The 20,026-nt window shown below is 42.3% G+C and overlaps 1 protein-coding gene across 1 annotated transcript; it reads left to right on the top strand.

The window, feature by feature from the left end:
- Window positions 1-790: 790 nt before the first annotated feature.
- LOC128689319 (Ribosomal protein L22) lies at window positions 791-10,252 on the top strand. The gene is made up of 4 exons (XM_053777465.2): window positions 791-938; window positions 3,427-4,095; window positions 5,002-5,123; window positions 10,071-10,252. Exons 1-4 carry the CDS (start codon window positions 930-932, stop codon window positions 10,222-10,224), a joined length of 954 nt encoding a protein of 317 aa, XP_053633440.1. The 5' UTR covers window positions 791-929; the 3' UTR covers window positions 10,225-10,252.
- The last annotated feature ends 9,774 nt before the right edge of the window (window positions 10,253-20,026 follow it).

The following is a 20,026-nucleotide window of genomic DNA, read 5'->3' on the forward strand; positions in this document are numbered from 1 at the left end:
AATTATTTTTATATAAATTCTTATTATATAAATTATTATATAAAATCGGGATTTATGGGTAAAAGAAATTTATTATGAGGTTGAAAAAAATATTGATAGTTCGTATTGTTAGACTGAAATTTCCTCTAATATAAGAATCATTTATTTTAAAAGCATTATAGTTTACAGAAATATATATATATATATATATATATATATATATATATATATATATATATATATATATATATATATATATATATATATATATATATATATATATATATATATATATATATATATGTATCTATATATATATATATATATATATATATATATATATATATATATATATATATATATATATATATATATATATATGTATCTATGTATATGTATAATGTATATATAGAAGGAGGAATTGTGGTTAAAATTTTTAAGTAATAACTGTCCCTTAAACTTTAGACATAAATTCAATCTAAATTTACTTTTAAGCTTCACAAATATTCTAGTATTTAAAATTACTAAAGAAAATGATAATTTGTGAATAATAGAGGGAAGAATTGTGGTTAAAATAAAGATTAAAGCAATGTTTGTAACTTCAAATCTTACAAATAAATTCAATATAAATTTCTCACTTTTAGTGTTATAAAATATTGTAATATAACAAATTAGTAAAGAAAATAACAATGTGTAAATTGCAGAGAGCGAAATTGTGGCTAAAATACAGCTTAAAGCAATGGGTGTCACTTCAAATCTTAGAAATAAATTCAATCTAAATCCATATTTCCAGCGTAATAAAATATTACAGTACAAGAATTAGCAAATAAAATAATAATAAATTAATAAAAATTGGATGAAATAATGTGTTATTGTGGATATAAGTATAGTGTGTGTTAGGGCGAGGCTGGAGCACCTCTCTCTCTCTCTCACTCAGCAACACCGTCAACATGACATCGGTGAGTCGTTCTTCTCTTCTTATTTACTATATTAAGGCCTTCGATGTACCTCTCTGGGCAGCGCTGTGCGGCCCTTGTGGATTTAGCGCTTAGTTATGATTGTAGGAGTGGTAACTGTAGCCTTCTCTTGCCCTTAAACTCGTATATATAAGAGCATCATGGGGTCTTGATGCTGCCATGTGTTGTTCAGTGATGGTGGGACGTGGTTTATATATTTACGTAGGTACACGAATTATCAGACTAGTAATGTGTAAAATGCCTAGGATAACCTCCTTTAAAAAGGTCAATTGACTAATTTGCATTGGTGTCCGTGTAGATATGTGAGTTCCCATGAGTTGATGAGCAAGACACGTGTCCAACACTTGAGTCTTATGATTGTGGGAAAGCTTCACCACAGTGCCCCTCATGGAAGGTTCCTTGATGTTGGTGAGGGGCTCTTGATTTAGGGAATTGGATCTGTGCTCCAGTTCCCCGAATTAAGCCTGAATGCCTTCCACATCCCCCCCCCCCCAGGCGCTGTATAATCCTCCGGGTTTAGCGCTTCCCCCTTGATTATAATTATAATTATTCACCACAGTGGCTTCATCAGTCCAGTACACAAGAATGGTGAAGATCAGGAGGAGTTTGAGGTAATCAGGCCCCTCAAGGGAGGTTCCTTGATGCTGGTGAGGGGCACTTGATCTAAGGAATTGGATCTGTGCTCCGGTTCCCTGAATTAAGCCTGAATACCTCCCCCACAGGCGCTGTGTAACCCTACGGGTTTAGCGCTTCCCCATGTTTATAACAATTGAGGTAATCAGTCCCTCAGCCTCCAGGTAGGAGTCTACTCCAGCCTGAGGGACTGATAACCTCAAACTACTCCTGATTGTCACACTTTTGATAAGCAATCCTGAATCGTATTAAGAAAGTTGCTTGAATCTAAATTTCCTGTCAAATTGCCTCGGTCAATTTGTCTAAATTTAAAATCTCCCATTAGCACATTTTCGTATGTAGATGCCTTACGAATTTCTTCCCACAGAAGTTTACTGCACTCCTTATCAAGGTTTGGGGGCCTATATATCACACCCAAGATTAATTTTTCACGGCCCTCGGGAAGCTGAAACCAGATTGAGTGGCTGATGCTGTTAATTTTATACCTTGTCTAACACAATTTAAATTATCTCTGACATACATCACTAATCCACCACCCTTCCTGTTGACCCTATCAGTGTGGAATAATTTATAGCCTTGTATGTGGCATTCAGAAGGCATCTCTCTATCTTTCAGATTGAGCCAGGTCTCTTGTTATAGCAATAATAACTATGCTTCCTGCACTCACAATTAATCTTAGCCTATCTTATTTCTTGTACTCCTGCTATTAGCATAATAAACCTTAAGGGAGCTAGTCTCATGCTGCCCTCTGCTGTCTCCCTTTGCTGACCTGACCCTAGTGCTGCAACCTGACTGTTTCCCACACACACCCATACCTCTTATCTTCTGTCAGTCAGCAATGGCCCCCTCAATCGAGTTGGTATATTTGACATAGAAATTGGACTAGTTGTCAATGAATGGGGGTGCAGGTTCTTTGCAGTAAATCTAATTTTTATTCAGTTTTTAACCCATTGCTGCAAGTCATGTTGTGATTAGATATTTTCATCACATTATACCCTTCAAGTTAATAGAAGACCTCTGATTGGTTTTAAACTTTCATCACTGGTGCATTTTCTTTGAAGGAATTTTTGCAGTGTAAGTCACAGTTTGCTCAAATTGGTATAATGGTTTGTGTGACAGATGGAAAATGCATCCATTGATCATCTTCAAGCCTTACCTAAAACAATGTTTGCAATTCCTGGTCCTCGTAAGTGACTTATGGATGTGGAGATATGTACCATTCTTGGGTTGCAGAGCAACTGAAGTACATGTATATCTAATTGGCAGGTGCTGGTTTGGCAGTAATGTTGATAAGTGGTATGTCTAAAGTGGCTCAGTAAACCTATTGCAGTGATGCTCAGGCTTTAACTTAAGAAAGCAAAAGCACTACAGCAGGCTTGATGGCCCATGCAAGGCAGGTCCAAGTCACCCACTGGCACAAGCCAGTCGGGTCCAACTCTCACCCACTCATGTACTTGTCTAACTTACTTTAAAAGTACCCAACATTTTAGCTTCAGTGATGTTACTAGCTTGTGCTAATAGGTCTGATGCAGTGTTCCTTAAGTTCAGACCAGTGCTTTCGTATATCTTTCTAAATCCAAATTTTTCCATCTTGAACCCATTGCTGAGAGTTCTGTCTTGGTTAGATATTTTTACCACGATATTTACATCCCCTTTATTTATTCCTGCTTTTATGTAAAGGCTCTTTAAATTAAATTTGACATGATGCTATATCCCATTACATAGGCAGTGGCACTGCAGACAAAATTTCATCACCCACTTGACTGATCGACTGCTCTTAAATATTTTCAGTATTGTTTAAGGAAATAGATAATTTATATTTGTTTTATACTCCCAGGTAAAGTCTTCAGCAAAGAAGCCGCAGGCAAAGACCATGGGTAAGTCCACGGCAAAATCTGCGGATAAGGCCAAAGCAAAGCCCACGGATAAGGCCAAAGCAAAGCTCACAGAAGCCAAAGCAAAGCCTGCAGCGGCCAAAGCAAAGCCTGCAGAGGCCAAAGCAAAGCCTGCAGAGGCCAAAGCAAAGCCTGCAGAGGTCAAAGCAAAGCCTGCTGCAGATAAGGCCAAAGCAAAGCCTGCTGCAGATAAGGCCAAAGCAAAGCCTGCTGCAGATAAGGTCAAAGCAAAGCCTGCTGCAGATAAGGCCAAAGCAAAGCCTGCTGCAGATAAAGCCAAAGCAAAGCCTGCTGCAGATAAGGCCAAAGCAAAGCCTGCTGCAGATAAGGCCAAAGCACAGCCTGCTGCAGATAAGGTCAAGACAGAAAAGGTCAAGACAGAGAAGGTCAGGACAAAGGCCTCAGAAAAGATCAAAACAAAGTTCACAGCTAAGACCACAACCAAGGCCGCTGGTGGCAAGAAGCCCCTAAAGCCACGTGCCCAGATGAAGAAGAGCTTAGTTGCCAGGGGAAAGATTACCAAGGGTCGTCGTGCCAAGAAACTACAGCTTAAGTTCCACATAGACTGCCGTCAGCCCGTGGAGGATGGAATCATGAATGCTGCAGACTTTGTAAGTGTCTTTACGTAATTCTCATCTTAATTACATTTACATATATATAATTTTGGTGCTTTGAATTATCTAATTTTTGTTGCATACATTTAATATGACCTATAGAACTGTATATTACTCCATTACATAATTGGGAAACCTCTCACTAATCAGACTAATAGAGGGAAGGGGTGTACAATATTGCCGATTGTCTGCTCCTCCCAAATTGCAAAACGAATATCTCTTGATTGTTTAATTGTAGACTGTAGTAGTGGACTTGGTCTCCTATTGCAGAAGACAATCGATCACTAAGAATATGGTTATTGTAACCTGTAATGCTACAGGTAAGAAGAATTACATGAAGTATTAGAACCTGTATGGTAATTATATAATTACATAATTTACAGCACCCACCCTAGTACAAACACCGCACATGATAAATTTACTTTATTAATTTTTTCATTACATACCCCCACCCTTTATTTCTATGCTTAATATAATACCCAGATTGTTAAGCTAATTATATAATGTGATTCTTCAACCTTAAATAGCCAAACTGTTGATCATATGGTTTAAAAAAAAAAAAACTCAACTGGTAGAGACTAAATCTCAGGTTTATCACATCAAAGCTAGGTTAAGTCAACTAATTTTCTTTCTGAACTAGTTAGATCAATCATTTTATTTTGTTGGCTGATGTGCTAATGTCTGGGGCAGATTTCAATTTATAGTTTGTGAACTGCATTGTCTTGGTTTAGTTTTTGTATAGTTGATGACTATTGAGATTTGCTTCTGCTTAAATACATGTATTAAGTTTGGGTTTCACTTGTTAACTGGCACTAATAGAACAATAGCTAGGGTGACCTTCCCTAGTTGGTTGCTAGTAGGGCCAACTTCCCTACAGTGCCAAACGGTTGTTCTGTCTTGCAGGAGACATTTTTGCAGCAGCGTATAAAGGTTAATGGCAAGGTCAACAATTTCTCCAATCAAGTGTCATTGGAACGAAATAAGCACAAGATCACACTTAATGCAGATATTTCCTTCTCCAAAAGGTGTGTATATTTTTTTTTTTTTTTAAATGAAAGCCAGGTTTTTGTTCTGTATATTGACACACAAAAAAAAAAAAAACTCAACTGAGAGTATAAGTGGAAGATGGGTATCAATAAAGGGGATATAAATAAGGTCTTGAGGATATCTCTCCAAGAGAAAATCCGCAGTAATGGATTCAAATTAGACAGGTTTAGATTTAGAAAGGAGATAGAAAAGTATTGGTTTGGAAATAGGGTAGTTGATGAGTGGAACAGTCTGCTTAGTAGGGTTATCGAGGCTAAAACCTTGGGTAGTTTCAAATTTAGGTTGGATAAATACACGAGTGAGAGGGGTTGGATTTGAGTGGGACTTGCAAATAGGTAAACAATTATCAAAGCTTATTCCTTGGGTAGCATTGAAAATTGGGTTGGGCAAATATTTTGTTAGTGGGATGGATTGTGAAGGACCTGCCTAGTATGGGCCAACAGTCCTGCTGCAGTGTTCCTTTCTTATGTACATGGATAAAGTTAATATATGGCACTGGAATATACACAAGGCTCAGTTTTATCTGGCATGTAAGAAAGAAGCAGTATGTGTGTAATAATAAAAAAAAAAATTAGAAATTGCTTCAACTGCTTTGAAGTTCATGGACATATCCAAATGATTATCAGTGAAAATATTGGCAGGTTTAACAACAGGAAGTGGTAACTGTTGAAAGGTGTTAAATAAGAAGGCTATGATTTAACCTTTGAAAGTACAGTGGACCCCCGCTTTACGATCACCTCCCAGTGCGACCAATTATGTAAGTGCGTTTGTACGTGTATGTTTGGGGGTCTGAAATGGACTAATCTAATTCACAATATTCCTTATGGGAACAAATTCGTTCAGTACTGGCACCTGAACGTACTTCTGGAATGAAATGTCGTAAACCGGGGGTCCACTGTATTTTAGTAGAATTCTGGCTAATATTTCCAAAATGATGAAGCTACCTGAAAGGGCACTTGTTAAATCTTTAATTGCCATTTCAGATGCCATTAAACAAAAAAAAATAGCTTTATCGTTTCAGAGGTACTAGCCAGAATTCTACTCAAAACAATAAACCCTTGCTATCATAGGAACCTATAGCTACCTCCAGTATAACTTATACAGGCTCTTACCACCTAGCGACGTACTAGTTTACCGACCACTTGAACTTCCAACCAGATTTTGGGAAATGTTGAGTGAGTGCGTGGGGAGTTTTGAACCAAGTGTGAGGGTACTTGTCGTTGAGGATTTCAATGCTAAAGTGGGTAAAAATGTTGTGGAGAGGGAGTAGTGGGTAAATTTGGGGTGCCAGGGGTAAATGAAAATGGGGAGCCTTTAATTGAGCTATGTGTAGAAAGAGGTTTAGTAATAAGTAATACATATTTTATGAAGAAGAGGATTAAATATACAAGGTATGATGAAAGTAGTTAGATTTTGAATTGGTGGATACAAGATTGATGGGTAGGCTCCAGGATGTACATGTTTATAGAGGGGCAACTGATATATCTGATCATTATTTAGTTGTAGCTACAGATAGAGTAAGAGGCAGATGGGACGAACAGAAAATGGCAACAGCAAGTAAGAGAGGTGAAAGTGTATAAACTAAGGGAGGGGGGAGTCAGATACTATAAGCAACTATTGGCAGAAAGGTGGGCTAGTGCAAGTATGAGTAGTGGGGGGGGGTTGAAGAGGGTTGGAGTAGTTCTAGAAATGTAGTACATGTATTAGAATGTAGGGCAGAAGTTTGTGGCTATAGGAGGGTGGGTGCAGGAGGAAAGAGGAGTGATTGGTGGAATGAAGTAAAGGGTGTGATAAAAGAGAGAAAGGTAGCTTATGATAGGTTTTTACAAAGCAGAAGTGTCATAAGAAAAGCAGAGTATATGGAGAGTAAAAGAAAGGTAAGGAGAGTGCAAAAGGAGGGCAGATGATAGAGTGGGAGAGGCACTGTCAAGAAATTTTGATGAAAAGAAAAAAAATTAGAGTGAGATGAACAAGTTAAGAAAGCCTAGGGAATGAATGTATTTCAGTTAAAAACAGAGTAAGGGAGTTGGTACATGGGAAGCTGGAGGTATTGGGTAGATGGCTGGAATATTTTGAGGAACTTTTGTATGTCAATGAAGAAAGGGAGGTGGTAATTTCATGCACTGGCCAGTGAGGTATGACATCTTTTAGGAGTGAAGAAGAGCAGGATGTTAGTGTGGGGGAGGTGCGTGAGGCATTACGTAGAAGGAAAAGGGGTAAAGCAGCTGAGGCTCAGGTTAGGGTGTGTAGAAGAGAGGGAAACTACTTCCTGGTAAAAGTAGGTCTTAGACAGGGATGTGTAATGTCACCGTGGTTATTTAATATATAGATGGGGTTGTAAAAGAAGTAAATGTTAGGGAGAGGGGTGGGATTAAATTATGGGGAATCAAATACAAAATGGGAGTTGACAGTTACTTTTTGCTGAAGATACTGTGTTTATGGGAGATTCTAAAGAAAAAATTGCAAAGGTTAGTGGACGAGTTTGGGAAGGTGTGAAAAGGTAGAAAGTTGAAAATGAACATAGATAATAGTAGTGATGAGGGTATCAAATGATTTACATCAAGAAAAATTGGATATCACAATGGAGAGAGGGAGAATGGAAGAAGTAATGTTTTCAGATACGTATTTGGGAGTTGACGTGTCAGTGGATGGGTTTATGAAGAATGAGGTTAACCATAGAATTGATGATGGAGAAAAAGGTGAATGGTGCATTGAGGTACACTGTATATGTGGAGACAAAAAACATTCCCTTCTTTGCCTCCATAGATAATGTATGAAAGTATAGTGGTACCAACACTTATATGGGTGTGAAGCTTGGGTTGTAAATGCTGCAGCGAGGAGGGGGTCGGTGGCAGTGGAGATGTGTCTAAGAGCAATGTGTGGTATACATATTATGTAGAGAATTCTGAGTGTGGAAATTGGGAGATGTGGAGTTAATAAAAGTATTAGTCAGAGGGCTGAAGAGTGGTTGTTAGGGTGGTTTGGTCATTTAGAGAGAATGGATCAAAGTAGAATGACTTGGAGAGCATATAAATCTGTAGGGGAAGGAAGGCAGGGTAGGGGTCATCCTCAAAAATGTTGGAGGGAGGGGGGGAAAGGAGGTTTTGGGGGCGAGGGGCTTGGACTTCCAGGAAGCGTGTTAGATAGGAGTGAATGGAGACAAATTGGTTTTGGGGCCTGACGAGCTGTTGGAGTGTGAGCAGGGTAATATTTAGTGAAGAGATTCAGGAAAACCAGTTATTTTTACATAGTCAGACTTGAGTACTGAAAATGGGAAGTACAATGTTTGCACTTTCAAGGAGGGGTTTGGGATATTGGCAGTTTGGAGGGATGTTGTATATCTTTATATATGCTTTTAAACTGTTGTATCTGGGCGCCTCTGCAAAGACAGTGATTATGTATGAGTGAGGTGAAAGTGTTGAATGATACACAAATAACCCGCACATAAAAGAGAGAAGCTTACGACGACGTTTCGGTCCGACTTGGACCATTGACAAAGTCACTTTGTCAATGGTCCAGATCGGACCGAAACGTCGTCATAAGCTTCTCTCTTTTATGTGCGGGTTATTTGTGTATCGTTCCAGTCACGGTATTGTGCCTTTTTGTTATTTATTTGTGTTGAATGATGAAAGTATTTCCTTTTTGGGTCATCCTGCCTCGGTTGGAGACAGCGGACTTGTTGGGAAAAAAAAAAATAATGTATATTAGAGCTGATTTCCTCTGTTCTATTTATTACAGTAAACTACTGTGTGAACATTTTAAAAATACAGTGGACCTCCGGTTTTCAGCCAGTGCAGAAATTGAACACTTTTTTTTTTCGGTGAAATTTTACCCCCAGATTTTGTGCATCCGCTCAGAAATCATTGGTGCCACACGTATTCACCTGGGCCGTTCATATGTTCGTGACTCACTCTTTGGCACATTAAATGTCTTATTTTAGGTTAATATAGACATTTTTATTAATCCATCTGTGATATTTTCTTCAAAATTAAGAAGAAACACATTACATAGCATATAAACATGCCTTTGTTACTCTTTCACCAAGAGTTTCCCTCTAGTCTTACGCCATAGTTATAATACTAATAGTATGTAATAATAATCACTCGTGGGCCCACTAAATGTCTTCTTTTACTTTAATATAGACACTTTCATTAATCCATCAATGTTATTTTCTTCAAAATTATATAAACACGTTACATATATAGTATGTATATAAAAACATCCAATGTTTATATGCGATGTATGTTTAATAAAAAAAAATCACTCGAGCACATTAAATGTCTTGTTTTAGGTTAATATAGACATTTACATTAATTCATCTGATATTTTCAAAATTATATAAGAAACATTACATAGCATATAGCATATCAACATGCAATGTTTATATGCTATTGAGTGATGAGTCTGGTGGAGGGTAAACATTGTTTTCTCTGGTCAAGCGTTTGAGAAAACCGTGAATCTGGCGTCAAACCCACTACCAGTATAGTATGCTTCTCATTTAACGACCAATTCTCTTACTGGCCTACTCTTAGGAACGGAACCCCGTTGTTAAGTGGGGAGAGGCTGAATTTTTAAATTCTCGGTAGAGAAGGTACATCAAAAGTCTAAGTTGTATTTAAAAATCTTGATACAGTAAAAAAAAAAATAAGAAAGTAAGTCTCCTAAATGTTAAATACTTGCTAATGCATTGTCCTTGTACCCCATCTACAGGTCCTCACCACTTGATTGAAAACTCCCCAAACACACTTTTTGTCTCAAAATCTTTCCTCTGCATTCCTTTCATCTCCACATACACAACACTTAGTATAATTCACTTTCCACATTCAACCCTTATTTTAATCCACACAATCCTTGAATTTATGCATTTATATTCCTCCTTTTCCTTCCATAACTGATCAGTTTGTAAACCTACACATTTTTGCCAGATACCTGAAGTACCTGACGAAGAAATATCTCAAGAAGAATAACCTTCGTGATTGGCTGAGAGTGGTGGCACCCCCCACTGCCAAGGACACCTACGAGCTCAGGTACTTCCAGATCAACAATGAGGAAGAAGATGACGATGATGGTGACGAGTAAATCACAGCTCAATAAAATGTGAAGTTTATTTCGCCTTTCATTTACTACTGTGAATAGGCATGTTTTTTCCTTTTATTACAGATGTTAATTTCAATGGATAGTGACATTTAAAGCATCTAGTTTTACCTAGTAAAAAGCTGCTTAAAAGTATAATGTATCATGTACTTCCATGTATTAAATTTCATAACCAATTACCCAGAAACTGGCATCTCTAAAGTGCTACATAACCTTTGTGACACATGGGATTGTGATTTTTATTAAGTATGGGACTCGCTTCCCATGATTAGTAAAAAAAAAAAAAAAAAAGGTATGGGACTACCAAATTTTTTGCAGATACTATTAAAAAATGGCTGACGGTAACTTTAGCACATCTCTGCTTAAGTATACTGCCTTTGACAACTTTTGGAGTGTAGAGAGAGAGAGGCAGTTCAGCCTGGGCGAGGCTTTTCTAAAATGCCTTTGTTCCTGTAAGCACCATTATTGCTGTGGGTTTAGCACTCCCTGTGAGAAGGTTCTCGATCTGATGAATTGGGCCTCTTGCCTTTTTTCCTCATGATTAAATGCCTCCTACCCTCTCCGGTCATCCTTTGGAGATATGCCTTTGTAAATTAGGCTGGAGGCTGCCGAAAGGTTGGGCTTATAACGGAGGTCCCTCCCCTTGGGATCAAACATAACCTCACAGACAGCATAAACTAGGGTTTAGTGCTTCCCCGTGAATGTTATGCTCAGCCTTCCTTTCAAGGGAGGTTCTGTGCTGCTGGTCCTCCCCTCAAGGAAGGTTCCTTGATGTTGGTGAGGGGCTCTTGATTTAGGGAATTGGATCTGTGCTCCAGTTCCCCGAATTAAGCCTGAATGCCTTCCACATCCCCCCCCCAGGCGCTGTATAATCCTCCGGGTTTAGCGCTTCCCCCTTGATTATAATAATGTGCTGCTGGTGGTAGCGCTGTATGACCCTTATGCGTTTAGAGCTTAAGTTTATTCAGGTATACACAAATAGTTGCATAATTATCATACGTAGCATGTGTAAAAAACCTAGGATAACCCAAAAAGAAAAGTCTGTGACAAGTCCATGCACTATAACTATGATTCCTGCCCCTCAGGGAAGGTTCCTAGATGCTGGTGAGGGACTTGATCTAGGGAATTTGATCTGCTCCAGTTCCCTGAATTGAGCCTGAATGCCCCTCAAGGAAGGTTCCTTGATGGTGAGGGGCTCTTGATTTAGGGAGTTGGATCTGTGCTCCAGTTCCCTGAATTAAGCCTGAATGCCTTCCATCCCCCCATAGGTGCTATATAATCCTACGGGTTTAGTGCTTCCCCCTTGATTATAATAATAATACTCCCCACCCACAAGTGCTGTATATTCTACGGGTTTAGCGCTCCCCCTGGTTATAATCCCCTCGCTAGTATCGAGGTACCTCCCTTAAAAGGAGAGGTAATGTATTAAAAAAAAAAAACACGATGCTATAGCCCTTGTGTGCTGTATAGTCCTTGTGGCTTAGCGCTTCTTTTTTGATTATAATAATAATAATAGCCCTTGTGCCTTAGCGCTTTTTTTATTATAATAAATATGGTACTACCTCCACAGTTGATGTTGGTGAGGGGCTCTTGATTTAGGGAATTGGAACTGCTCCAGTTCCCCGAATTAAGCCTGAATGCCTTCCACATCCCCCCCCCAGGCGCTGTATAATCCTCTGGGTTTAGTGCTTCCCCCTTGATTATAATACCTCCACAGGTGGCCTGGTGGCTAAAGCTCCCGCTTCACACACGGAGGGCCCGGGTTCCATTCCCGGCGGGTGGAAACATTTCGACACGTTTCCTTACACCTGTTGTCCTGTTCACCTAGCAGCAAATAGGTACCTGGGTGTTAGTCGACTGGTGTGGGTCGCATCCTGGGGGACAAGATTAAGGACCCCAATGGAAATAAGTTAGACAGTCCTCGATGACGCACTGACTTTCTTGGGTTATCCTGGGTGGCTAACCCTCCGGGGTTAAAAATCCGAACGAAATCTTATCTTAGAAAGACTTCCATGCTAATGAATGTTACGAGAGGTTAAGTAAAGTTCGTCAACCTCTTCAAGGGGGGCTCCTTGGCGTGGTGAAGAGGCTCTTGGTCTGAGGAATTAGACCTGTCGGTCTTCTTCCTCAGACCAAACCTAATTGCCCCCAATCTCCCCTCCCCTATCCCATCCTCCCCTTTTTCCTTTCCTCCTCCTCCTCCCCACCCCTCCCTTTTGCCCTTCCTCTTTTCGGCCTTTGGGATTTCTCCCACAGGCGCGCTAGTTCCTAGGTAGGGGAAAGGATACCGGGGTCCATCCCATTCCGTTGAGGTTCTTGGCGGTGGCGTAGTTTGCCGTGGAATCTGGATCGCCTGGGGATGTCCCGATCCCTCTCCGGTATCCCGGAGTAGCTTTGGGTGTCTTTCGGGCGACGGGTGTATCTCTGGAAGCCACCTTTCGGATTCCGGGGGTGGCGGCCGAAGGAGGTATGCTTTGTGGCGGATATCCGGCCGCCCTCTCTTTTGTCCACCGAGGTAGCTCGGCAGATGTGAGGTTGCTATCCCGGATTGTTAGTTTACTAGCATGATGGGTAGGGTATGGCACGGGTTCCATGCTGCATCTGCGCTACTTGCGGTGCTGAGGTCCTCTTGGGCGCGGAGGGAGATTTCTGGCCCTTTCATTCCTCCTAGGAACTATCCCTCCCCGGTCCCCCTTTTTTTTTATTCTTTTTATTTTTATTTTCTTTTCTTCTTTCTTTTTTTTTTTTCTTAAAAAAAAAAAGAAAGAAGTAACCTAACCATGGCAGCCCTAGTCCATGAACCTCCTACCCCCGGGCCCCTTCTTGATACCGCACCCCGTTCTGACCCCGCCTCGTCTTTGGACCACTCTTCAGACACTCCTCATGCCTCTGTACCTCTTGCCGGTGCTGTTTCCTCACCCGCTTCAGGTACTGAGGCCTCGACTGACTCCTTCGATTTATCGGACCTTCGCTCTCCTCTGACTATGCTTCCGGCCTCTCCCTCTATGGTGCGGCAATTTTAAAATCGCCGACCCGTTCCACGTCGGACCAACTCTGGTCCCACGCCTAAACGCCAACGACAATTACCTGCTGATGATACTTCTCCACCTTCTCGTTCTCAGAAACGATCGACACGTCCTTCACTACCTTTCCACGCTCAGTTTCAGACTGAACAATGGACTAAATTCTTCACTTTACGACCGACTTCCTCTACTGCCTATCTTTCTGACCACAGTATTGGCAAGGCACTCCTACGCCATGTTGGTAAAGATATTTCTTTTCATGCTCTTAAGAGCGGTACACGCATCATCACCGTACAGAATGCTACCCAGGCTCATGAGCTCTCTCGTCTTTCCCATATCGATTCTGTTCCTGTCACTCTTGAAAAACATCATTCCCTCAATTCTTGTAGTGGTACCGTCATTCTGCCCCATACCATAGTTCAACAAAATTTCCAGACATGTGGCACTGACATTCTTGAACAGCTGGAACTCCAAGATCTCCCAATCCTCAAGGTAGACACTTACATTCTTCCTGCCCGCGGGCGGAGACGATACCCTAGCAATGTGGCTCGTTTAACTTTTGACAGCCGAGAACTCCCATCCTCAGTTTATATAGCAGGACATCGGTTACAAGTCCGAAAGGTGATCCCTACACCGCAACAGTGTAGAAATTGCTGGCGGCCATCCAGCAAAATATTGCAGATCTATCGCCGAATGCCCAGTCTGTGGTGCCGATGACCATTCTCATACGTCTTGCAATCGATCTCCCTCTTGCCTTAACTGTCATGAGGCTCACCCTTCATACTCTCGCCGTTGTCAAGTCTATTTAAACGAGAGGGAAATCCGTTACCTCAAAGAGACAGAAGGTCTCCCTTATGCCATGGCAGTTTCTCATCTCCGCCTCCAAGGGAGACTCCCACGTGTTTCTTATTCCCGTGTTTCAAAACGTCCCCCCACTTCTGGTATCCCATCTTCTACACCCACCTCTGTGGTTACCTCTCCCATAGTCACTCCTGTATCTAATCCTTTTGCTGTCCTCGGCTCAGACGTCCCTACTTCAACGCCTCAGTCTGATCTCGCTTCTTTGTGTTCTCTCTCACAAGCCTCAGTAACGACGAGATCTCGTATGACACCTCCTCCCAATCGTCCCTCTACTTCTCAAAAGTCAAAAAAAGGTCCGTTAACACTGCCTACCCATCTTTCACCTCCTCATTTTACCCTCCCTGTCTCTGTCCCTGGTTCTCCCCCTCTCACTGGCTCTGTTACAAGTGTAGAGGTTCACACTCCTCCTCGTACTGTACCTTCCCTGTTCCCTCCCAGGTTTCTTCCTCTTCTGCCACCTTCCAGGTTTCTGCCTCTTCTGTCCCCTTCCACGCTTCTCCAGTTCCCTCCACCCTTTCGCCCCCCCCCTACCTTGGTACAGTCCAATACAGTTCCAATCTTTACTCATCCTCCCCCTACCATTTCCAATATTGTCTCCCATACGACGTCTCTGAATTCCGAAACACTTGAAGCAATCTCTGAATATATTGCAGAGACCAAACCATCAATGGACACTGATCCACCCTCTGCTCCTTCTCTCTCCTCTCCTCCATCTGCGCAACTCCTTTCTTCACAGCGCACCGTTCCTTCGCTGCTTGAACGTTTTTCACTGCCTCCGCATGTGGACTTTTCTAACCCCTCTAGTCTGTAGGAACCCTTACCTTCGGATTTCAAGTATCTTTATCATTGCCAATCATGGCCTATTTACAGTGGAATATAGGCGGCCTCAGGGGTAATCGGAGTGAGCTTCAGATGTTACTCTCCCAGTTTGCCCCTGTTGGTGTTTGCTTACAGGAACCAAAATTACACTCTGCTGTTATCTCTCCCATCTCAGGCTATAATTTATTGTATTCTTCAGATCTTTATCCTGATGGGACCTTTAATGAAAGTGCCCTTCTACGCACTGATATTCCGTACCATCAGCTATTTGTTCATACTTCGCTGCATTACACAGCAGCCCGTATCCACTTGCATAGGTGGTATACGCTCTGTTCTTTATATCTCCTTCTCGGGCATTATCTATTCCGGATATTGCCTTTCTTGTTTTGTCATTACCGCCACCGATTCTGTTACTTGGTGATTTTAATGCCCACCATTTCCTCTGGGGGGGTCTCACTGTGATTCCGTGGAATTCAGTTAGAGGCTTTTCTTGCCACCCACCCCCTCCATGTTTTAAATACAGGTACACACACCCATTTTGATCCTCGGACTCATACTCTCTCTTGCATCGATCTCTCAGTCTGCTCTTCCTCCACCGCATTAGACTTCACTTGGTCTGTTCTCCCGGACTTACATGACAGCGATCATTTCCCAATCATTCTTACTTCCCCTTCATATTCACCACCTCTTCGCATCCCACGCTGGCAATTTGATCGGGCAAATTGGAACCTTTACTCACACCTAACTGTTTTTAGAGAGGTTCCTTCTTCGTCCTCCATCGATGAGCTTTTACACCTCTTCTCCTCCTCCGTTTTAACCGCAGCTTCTCATTCTATACCCCAAACTTCGGGCAGGCATTCTCAGAAATGCGTGCCTTGGTGGTCTCCTGCTCGTGCTCGTGCAGTACGTTTGAAACGCGCTGCATGGGGCAGGTACCAGTACAATAGAACCACAGAGAGACTCCTTGATTTTAAACAGAAGCATGCGATCGCTCGCCGTGTCATCCGTGACGCTAAATGCACTTGCTGGCGAGATTATGTCTCCACCATCACCTCTGCTTCCTCTATGAGTGCAGTCTGGAAAAAAGTACGAAAACTGAGTGGTAAATATTCTCCTGACCCGGCTCCTGTTCTGCGGGTTGCCGGTGTTGATATAGCAAACCCACTAGATGTTGCCAATAAAATTGGCAATCATCTTGTCCGTATTTCTCAGGGACTCCATCTATGCCCCTCATTTCTTTCCTCAAAGTCTGCCAGAGAGTTAGCACCCTTGGACTTTTCTTCTCTCAGAGAAGAACAGTATAATGTGCCTTTTACACTTCAAGAACTGGAGCCAACACTCTCAGCTTGCTGATCATCGGCAGCTGGGCCCGACGACATTCATATTCGTATGCTACAACATTTACATCAGTCAGCCCTTGCAGTCCTATTACGCCTTTTCAATCTTATTTGGTCACAAGGAGTTCTTCCACAGCTGTGGAAATCCACCATTGTTCTCCCTTTCCTCAAACCAGGCACTACGGGACATGAAACCTCCCACTATCGTCCCATTGCTCTTACCAGTGCAGTTTGCAAAGTAATGGAATGCCTAGTAAATAGACATTTAGTGTGGTATTTAGAGACACATAACAGTCTCTCCACTCGTCAATATGGCTTTCGTAAGGGACGTTCTACCATAGACCCCTTACTACGCTTTGATACGTATGTTTGTAATGCCTTTGCGAATAACCACTCAGTTATTGCCATATTTTTTGACCTTGAGAAGGCATATGACACAACTTGGAGGTATAATATTTTAGCCCAAGCCCACTCCTTAGGCCTTCGAGGCAATCTACCATCCTTCCTTAAGAACTTTTTAACTGACAGGCATTTCCGTGTTCGGGTTAATAATGTGCTCTCCCCGGACTTTATCCAAGCTGAAGGTGTCCCCCAGGGATGTGTTCTGAGCACAACACTTTTTCTCCTTGCTATTAATGATTTGGCCTCTAGTCTTCCATCAAATATTTGGTCATCACTCTATGTTGATGACTTCGCTATTGCCTGTGCAGGCGCTGACTGTCACCTCATTACAGTTTCTCTCCAACATGCAGTCGACCGTGTTTCCAATTGGGCCACCACACGTGGGTTTAAATTTTCCAGCACTAAAACCCACCAAATTACTTTCACTAGACGCTCTGTCATCTCCGATCATCCTTTGTACCTCTATGGCTCCCGTATCCCTGAACGTGATACAGTCAAGTTTCTGGGCCTCCTCTTTGATCGTAGGTTATCCTGGAAACCTCACATTACCTCTCTGAAGGCAACTTGTCACAGCCGGCTGAACCTTCTTAAAACCCTTGCTCATCTTTCATGGGGAGCTGATCGTCGAACCCTCCTCCGCCTGCATTCCACCCTTATTTTATCGAAACTTGATTATGGTGACCAGATCTATTCAGCGGCATCTCCTGCTACTCTCTCTAGCCTTAACCCCATTCATCACCAAGGATTACGTTTATGCCTTGGTGCTTTTCGCTCTTCCCCTGTCGAGAGCCTCTATACAGAAGCGAACGTTCCATCCTTATCCGATCGCCGTGATGCCCATTGCCTGCGCTACTATGTACGCTCTCATGATCTCTGCAATCCTTCCATTTATAGAATGGTCACTGATATTAGTAGACATTCTTTATTTGTTCGCCGCCCCTGTTTACTCCGTCCCTTCTCTCTTCGCCTTCATTCGCTCTTGTCTTCTCTTCAGCTACCACCTTTCTATGTACATGTAGCATCTCACTTTTCCCTACCCCCCTGGGAAGTTCCAGCTGTTCGAGTCTGTTCTTTCTCCCTCCCTTGCTCGAAAGCCCAACTGTCTACGGTCGCTTCCCGCTCTCTTTTTCTTGACCACTTTCACTCTCATTCTCATGCCATTGCCGTGTACACAGATGGCTCTAAGTCTTCTGACGGCGTAGGATTCGCAGCAGTGTTTCCGGACAGCGTCGTACAAGGGCATTTACTATCTTCGGCTAGTATTTTTACTGCTGAATTGTATGCCATCCTTACAGCACTTATCCGTATTGCATCTATGCCTGTGTCATCATTTGTGATTGTCTCAGACTCCCTTAGTGCTTTACAGGCTATACAAAAATTTGATACACCTCACCCCTTAGTCCTCCGTATCCAACTTTGGCTATGCCGCATCTTTACCAAGCATAAAGATACTGTTTTTTGTTGGGTCCCTGGTCATGTTGACGTACAGGGCAATGAACAGGCAGACACTGCTGCGCGGTCAGCAGTACATGACCTACCAGTTTCTTATAGAGGTATTCCATTTACGGACTATTTTGCTGCAATATCTTCCCACCTTCACACCCGTTGGCAACAACGTTGGTCTACTATGCTCGGCAACAAACTTCAATCTATTAAACCGAGTATAGGTTACTGGCCGTCTTCTTATCACCAGTGTCGAGGTTGGGAGACTACTCTCTCCCGTCTTCGCATTGGCCATACTTGTCTTACTCATGGATATCTCATGGAGAGGCGTCCTGCTCCTCTTTGTGAGAATTGCCAAGCTCCATTATCAGTCAGCCACATTCTGTTGGACTGCCCACTTTATCAACGAGCACGCAGAATTTACCTCTGTCGTCGTCTTCGCTCTGCTGCTCTCTCTTTACCTTCCCTTCTCGCTGATGGACCCACCTTTCATCCGGACTCTCTCATTGACTTTTTGACAACAACTGACTTACTTCACAAATTCTGATACCTTCAGCCCTTTCTACTTCAATCTCTTGCTACCCTCTACCCCCGTACTATCCCCTGCCCTGCTGTTTTCTGTAACCTGCTGATCATCCCTCCTCCCTTCTGCCATCCAATATCCTCGCTTCCTTCCCTACCCTGCAGCGCTGTATAGCCCTTGTGGCTTAGCGCTTCTTTTTGATTATAATAATAATAAAGTTCGTCAGGAAACGACAAGTTTTCCTGACATGGGTCTCGGATGATGACCCGCAGCTGGAGCTTTTGGTCATCTGACCGAGGCCTTCCGCTGATTTACCGGTCCATCCCCCTTTAAAAATTATGGTCACCATTTCTATCAGTGTGAAATTAAGACACATGTGCAACATCTGGGTATCTTTATTGTAGACGTTTCGCCATCCAGTGGCTTTATCAATACAAATTCTAGGACATAACTTGAAGACAGTAGAACTATGTACAGAAGATGAGGTAATCAGTCCCTCAACCTAGGAGTAGGTGCAAAGAGCACCATAGTCGTGGAGATTCTCAGAATCTCCACGACTATGGAGACGGCCCTGACATCGACTTGTCACCTTTTTTTGTGTCAGCAACTGCCCCTCAAGGAAGGTTCCTTGATGCTGGTGAGGGGCTCTTGATCTAGGGAATTGGAACTGTGCTCCAGTTCCCTGAATTAAACCTGAATACCTTCCATCCTCCCCCACAGGCGCTTTATAGTCCTACGGGTTTAGCGCTTCCCCCTTGATTATAATAATGTCAGTAAGTGCTTTACAATACGAACTTGGATATATAACTTCTAGCGTCCCTTCCAGCCCTTTTCTCCCCTTGCCTCTGATCCTGCTTTTCATTGGGGAAATGTTGCATCTCCTGCAGCCGATAAGTTGAAGAATTGAGACATTTATGCAGCATATGGGAATCTTTATTGAAGAAACGTTTCGCCACACATTGGCTTCATCAGTCCAATGTAAAGCAGGAATAGATTCCCATATGTTTGCATAAGTGTCTCAATTCTTCAACTTCAGCTCATTATTTTCCACTTCCCTGGTTAGCGCTTCCTTCCGTGTTTCAGATAATCTGGTATTTTTGAGGAGCTCGGTTATTCTTCCCCTTCTCTTATAGCACCTTTCAAGGCAGGTGAAATTGCCGACCTAGAAAATGTACAGAGAACTTTCACGGCGCGCATAACGGAGATAAAACACCTCAATTACTGGGAGCGCTTGAGGTTTCTAAACCTGTATTCCCTGGAACGCAGGAGGGAGAGATACATGATTATATACACCTGGAAAATCCTAGAGGGACTAGTACCGAACTTGCACACGAAAATCACTCACTACGAAAGCAAAAGACTTGGCAAACGATGCACCA

This window comes from Cherax quadricarinatus, chromosome 18 (assembly GCF_038502225.1).
Source record: "Cherax quadricarinatus isolate ZL_2023a chromosome 18, ASM3850222v1, whole genome shotgun sequence".
NCBI classification, from domain to species: Eukaryota; Metazoa; Arthropoda; class Malacostraca; order Decapoda; family Parastacidae; genus Cherax; species Cherax quadricarinatus.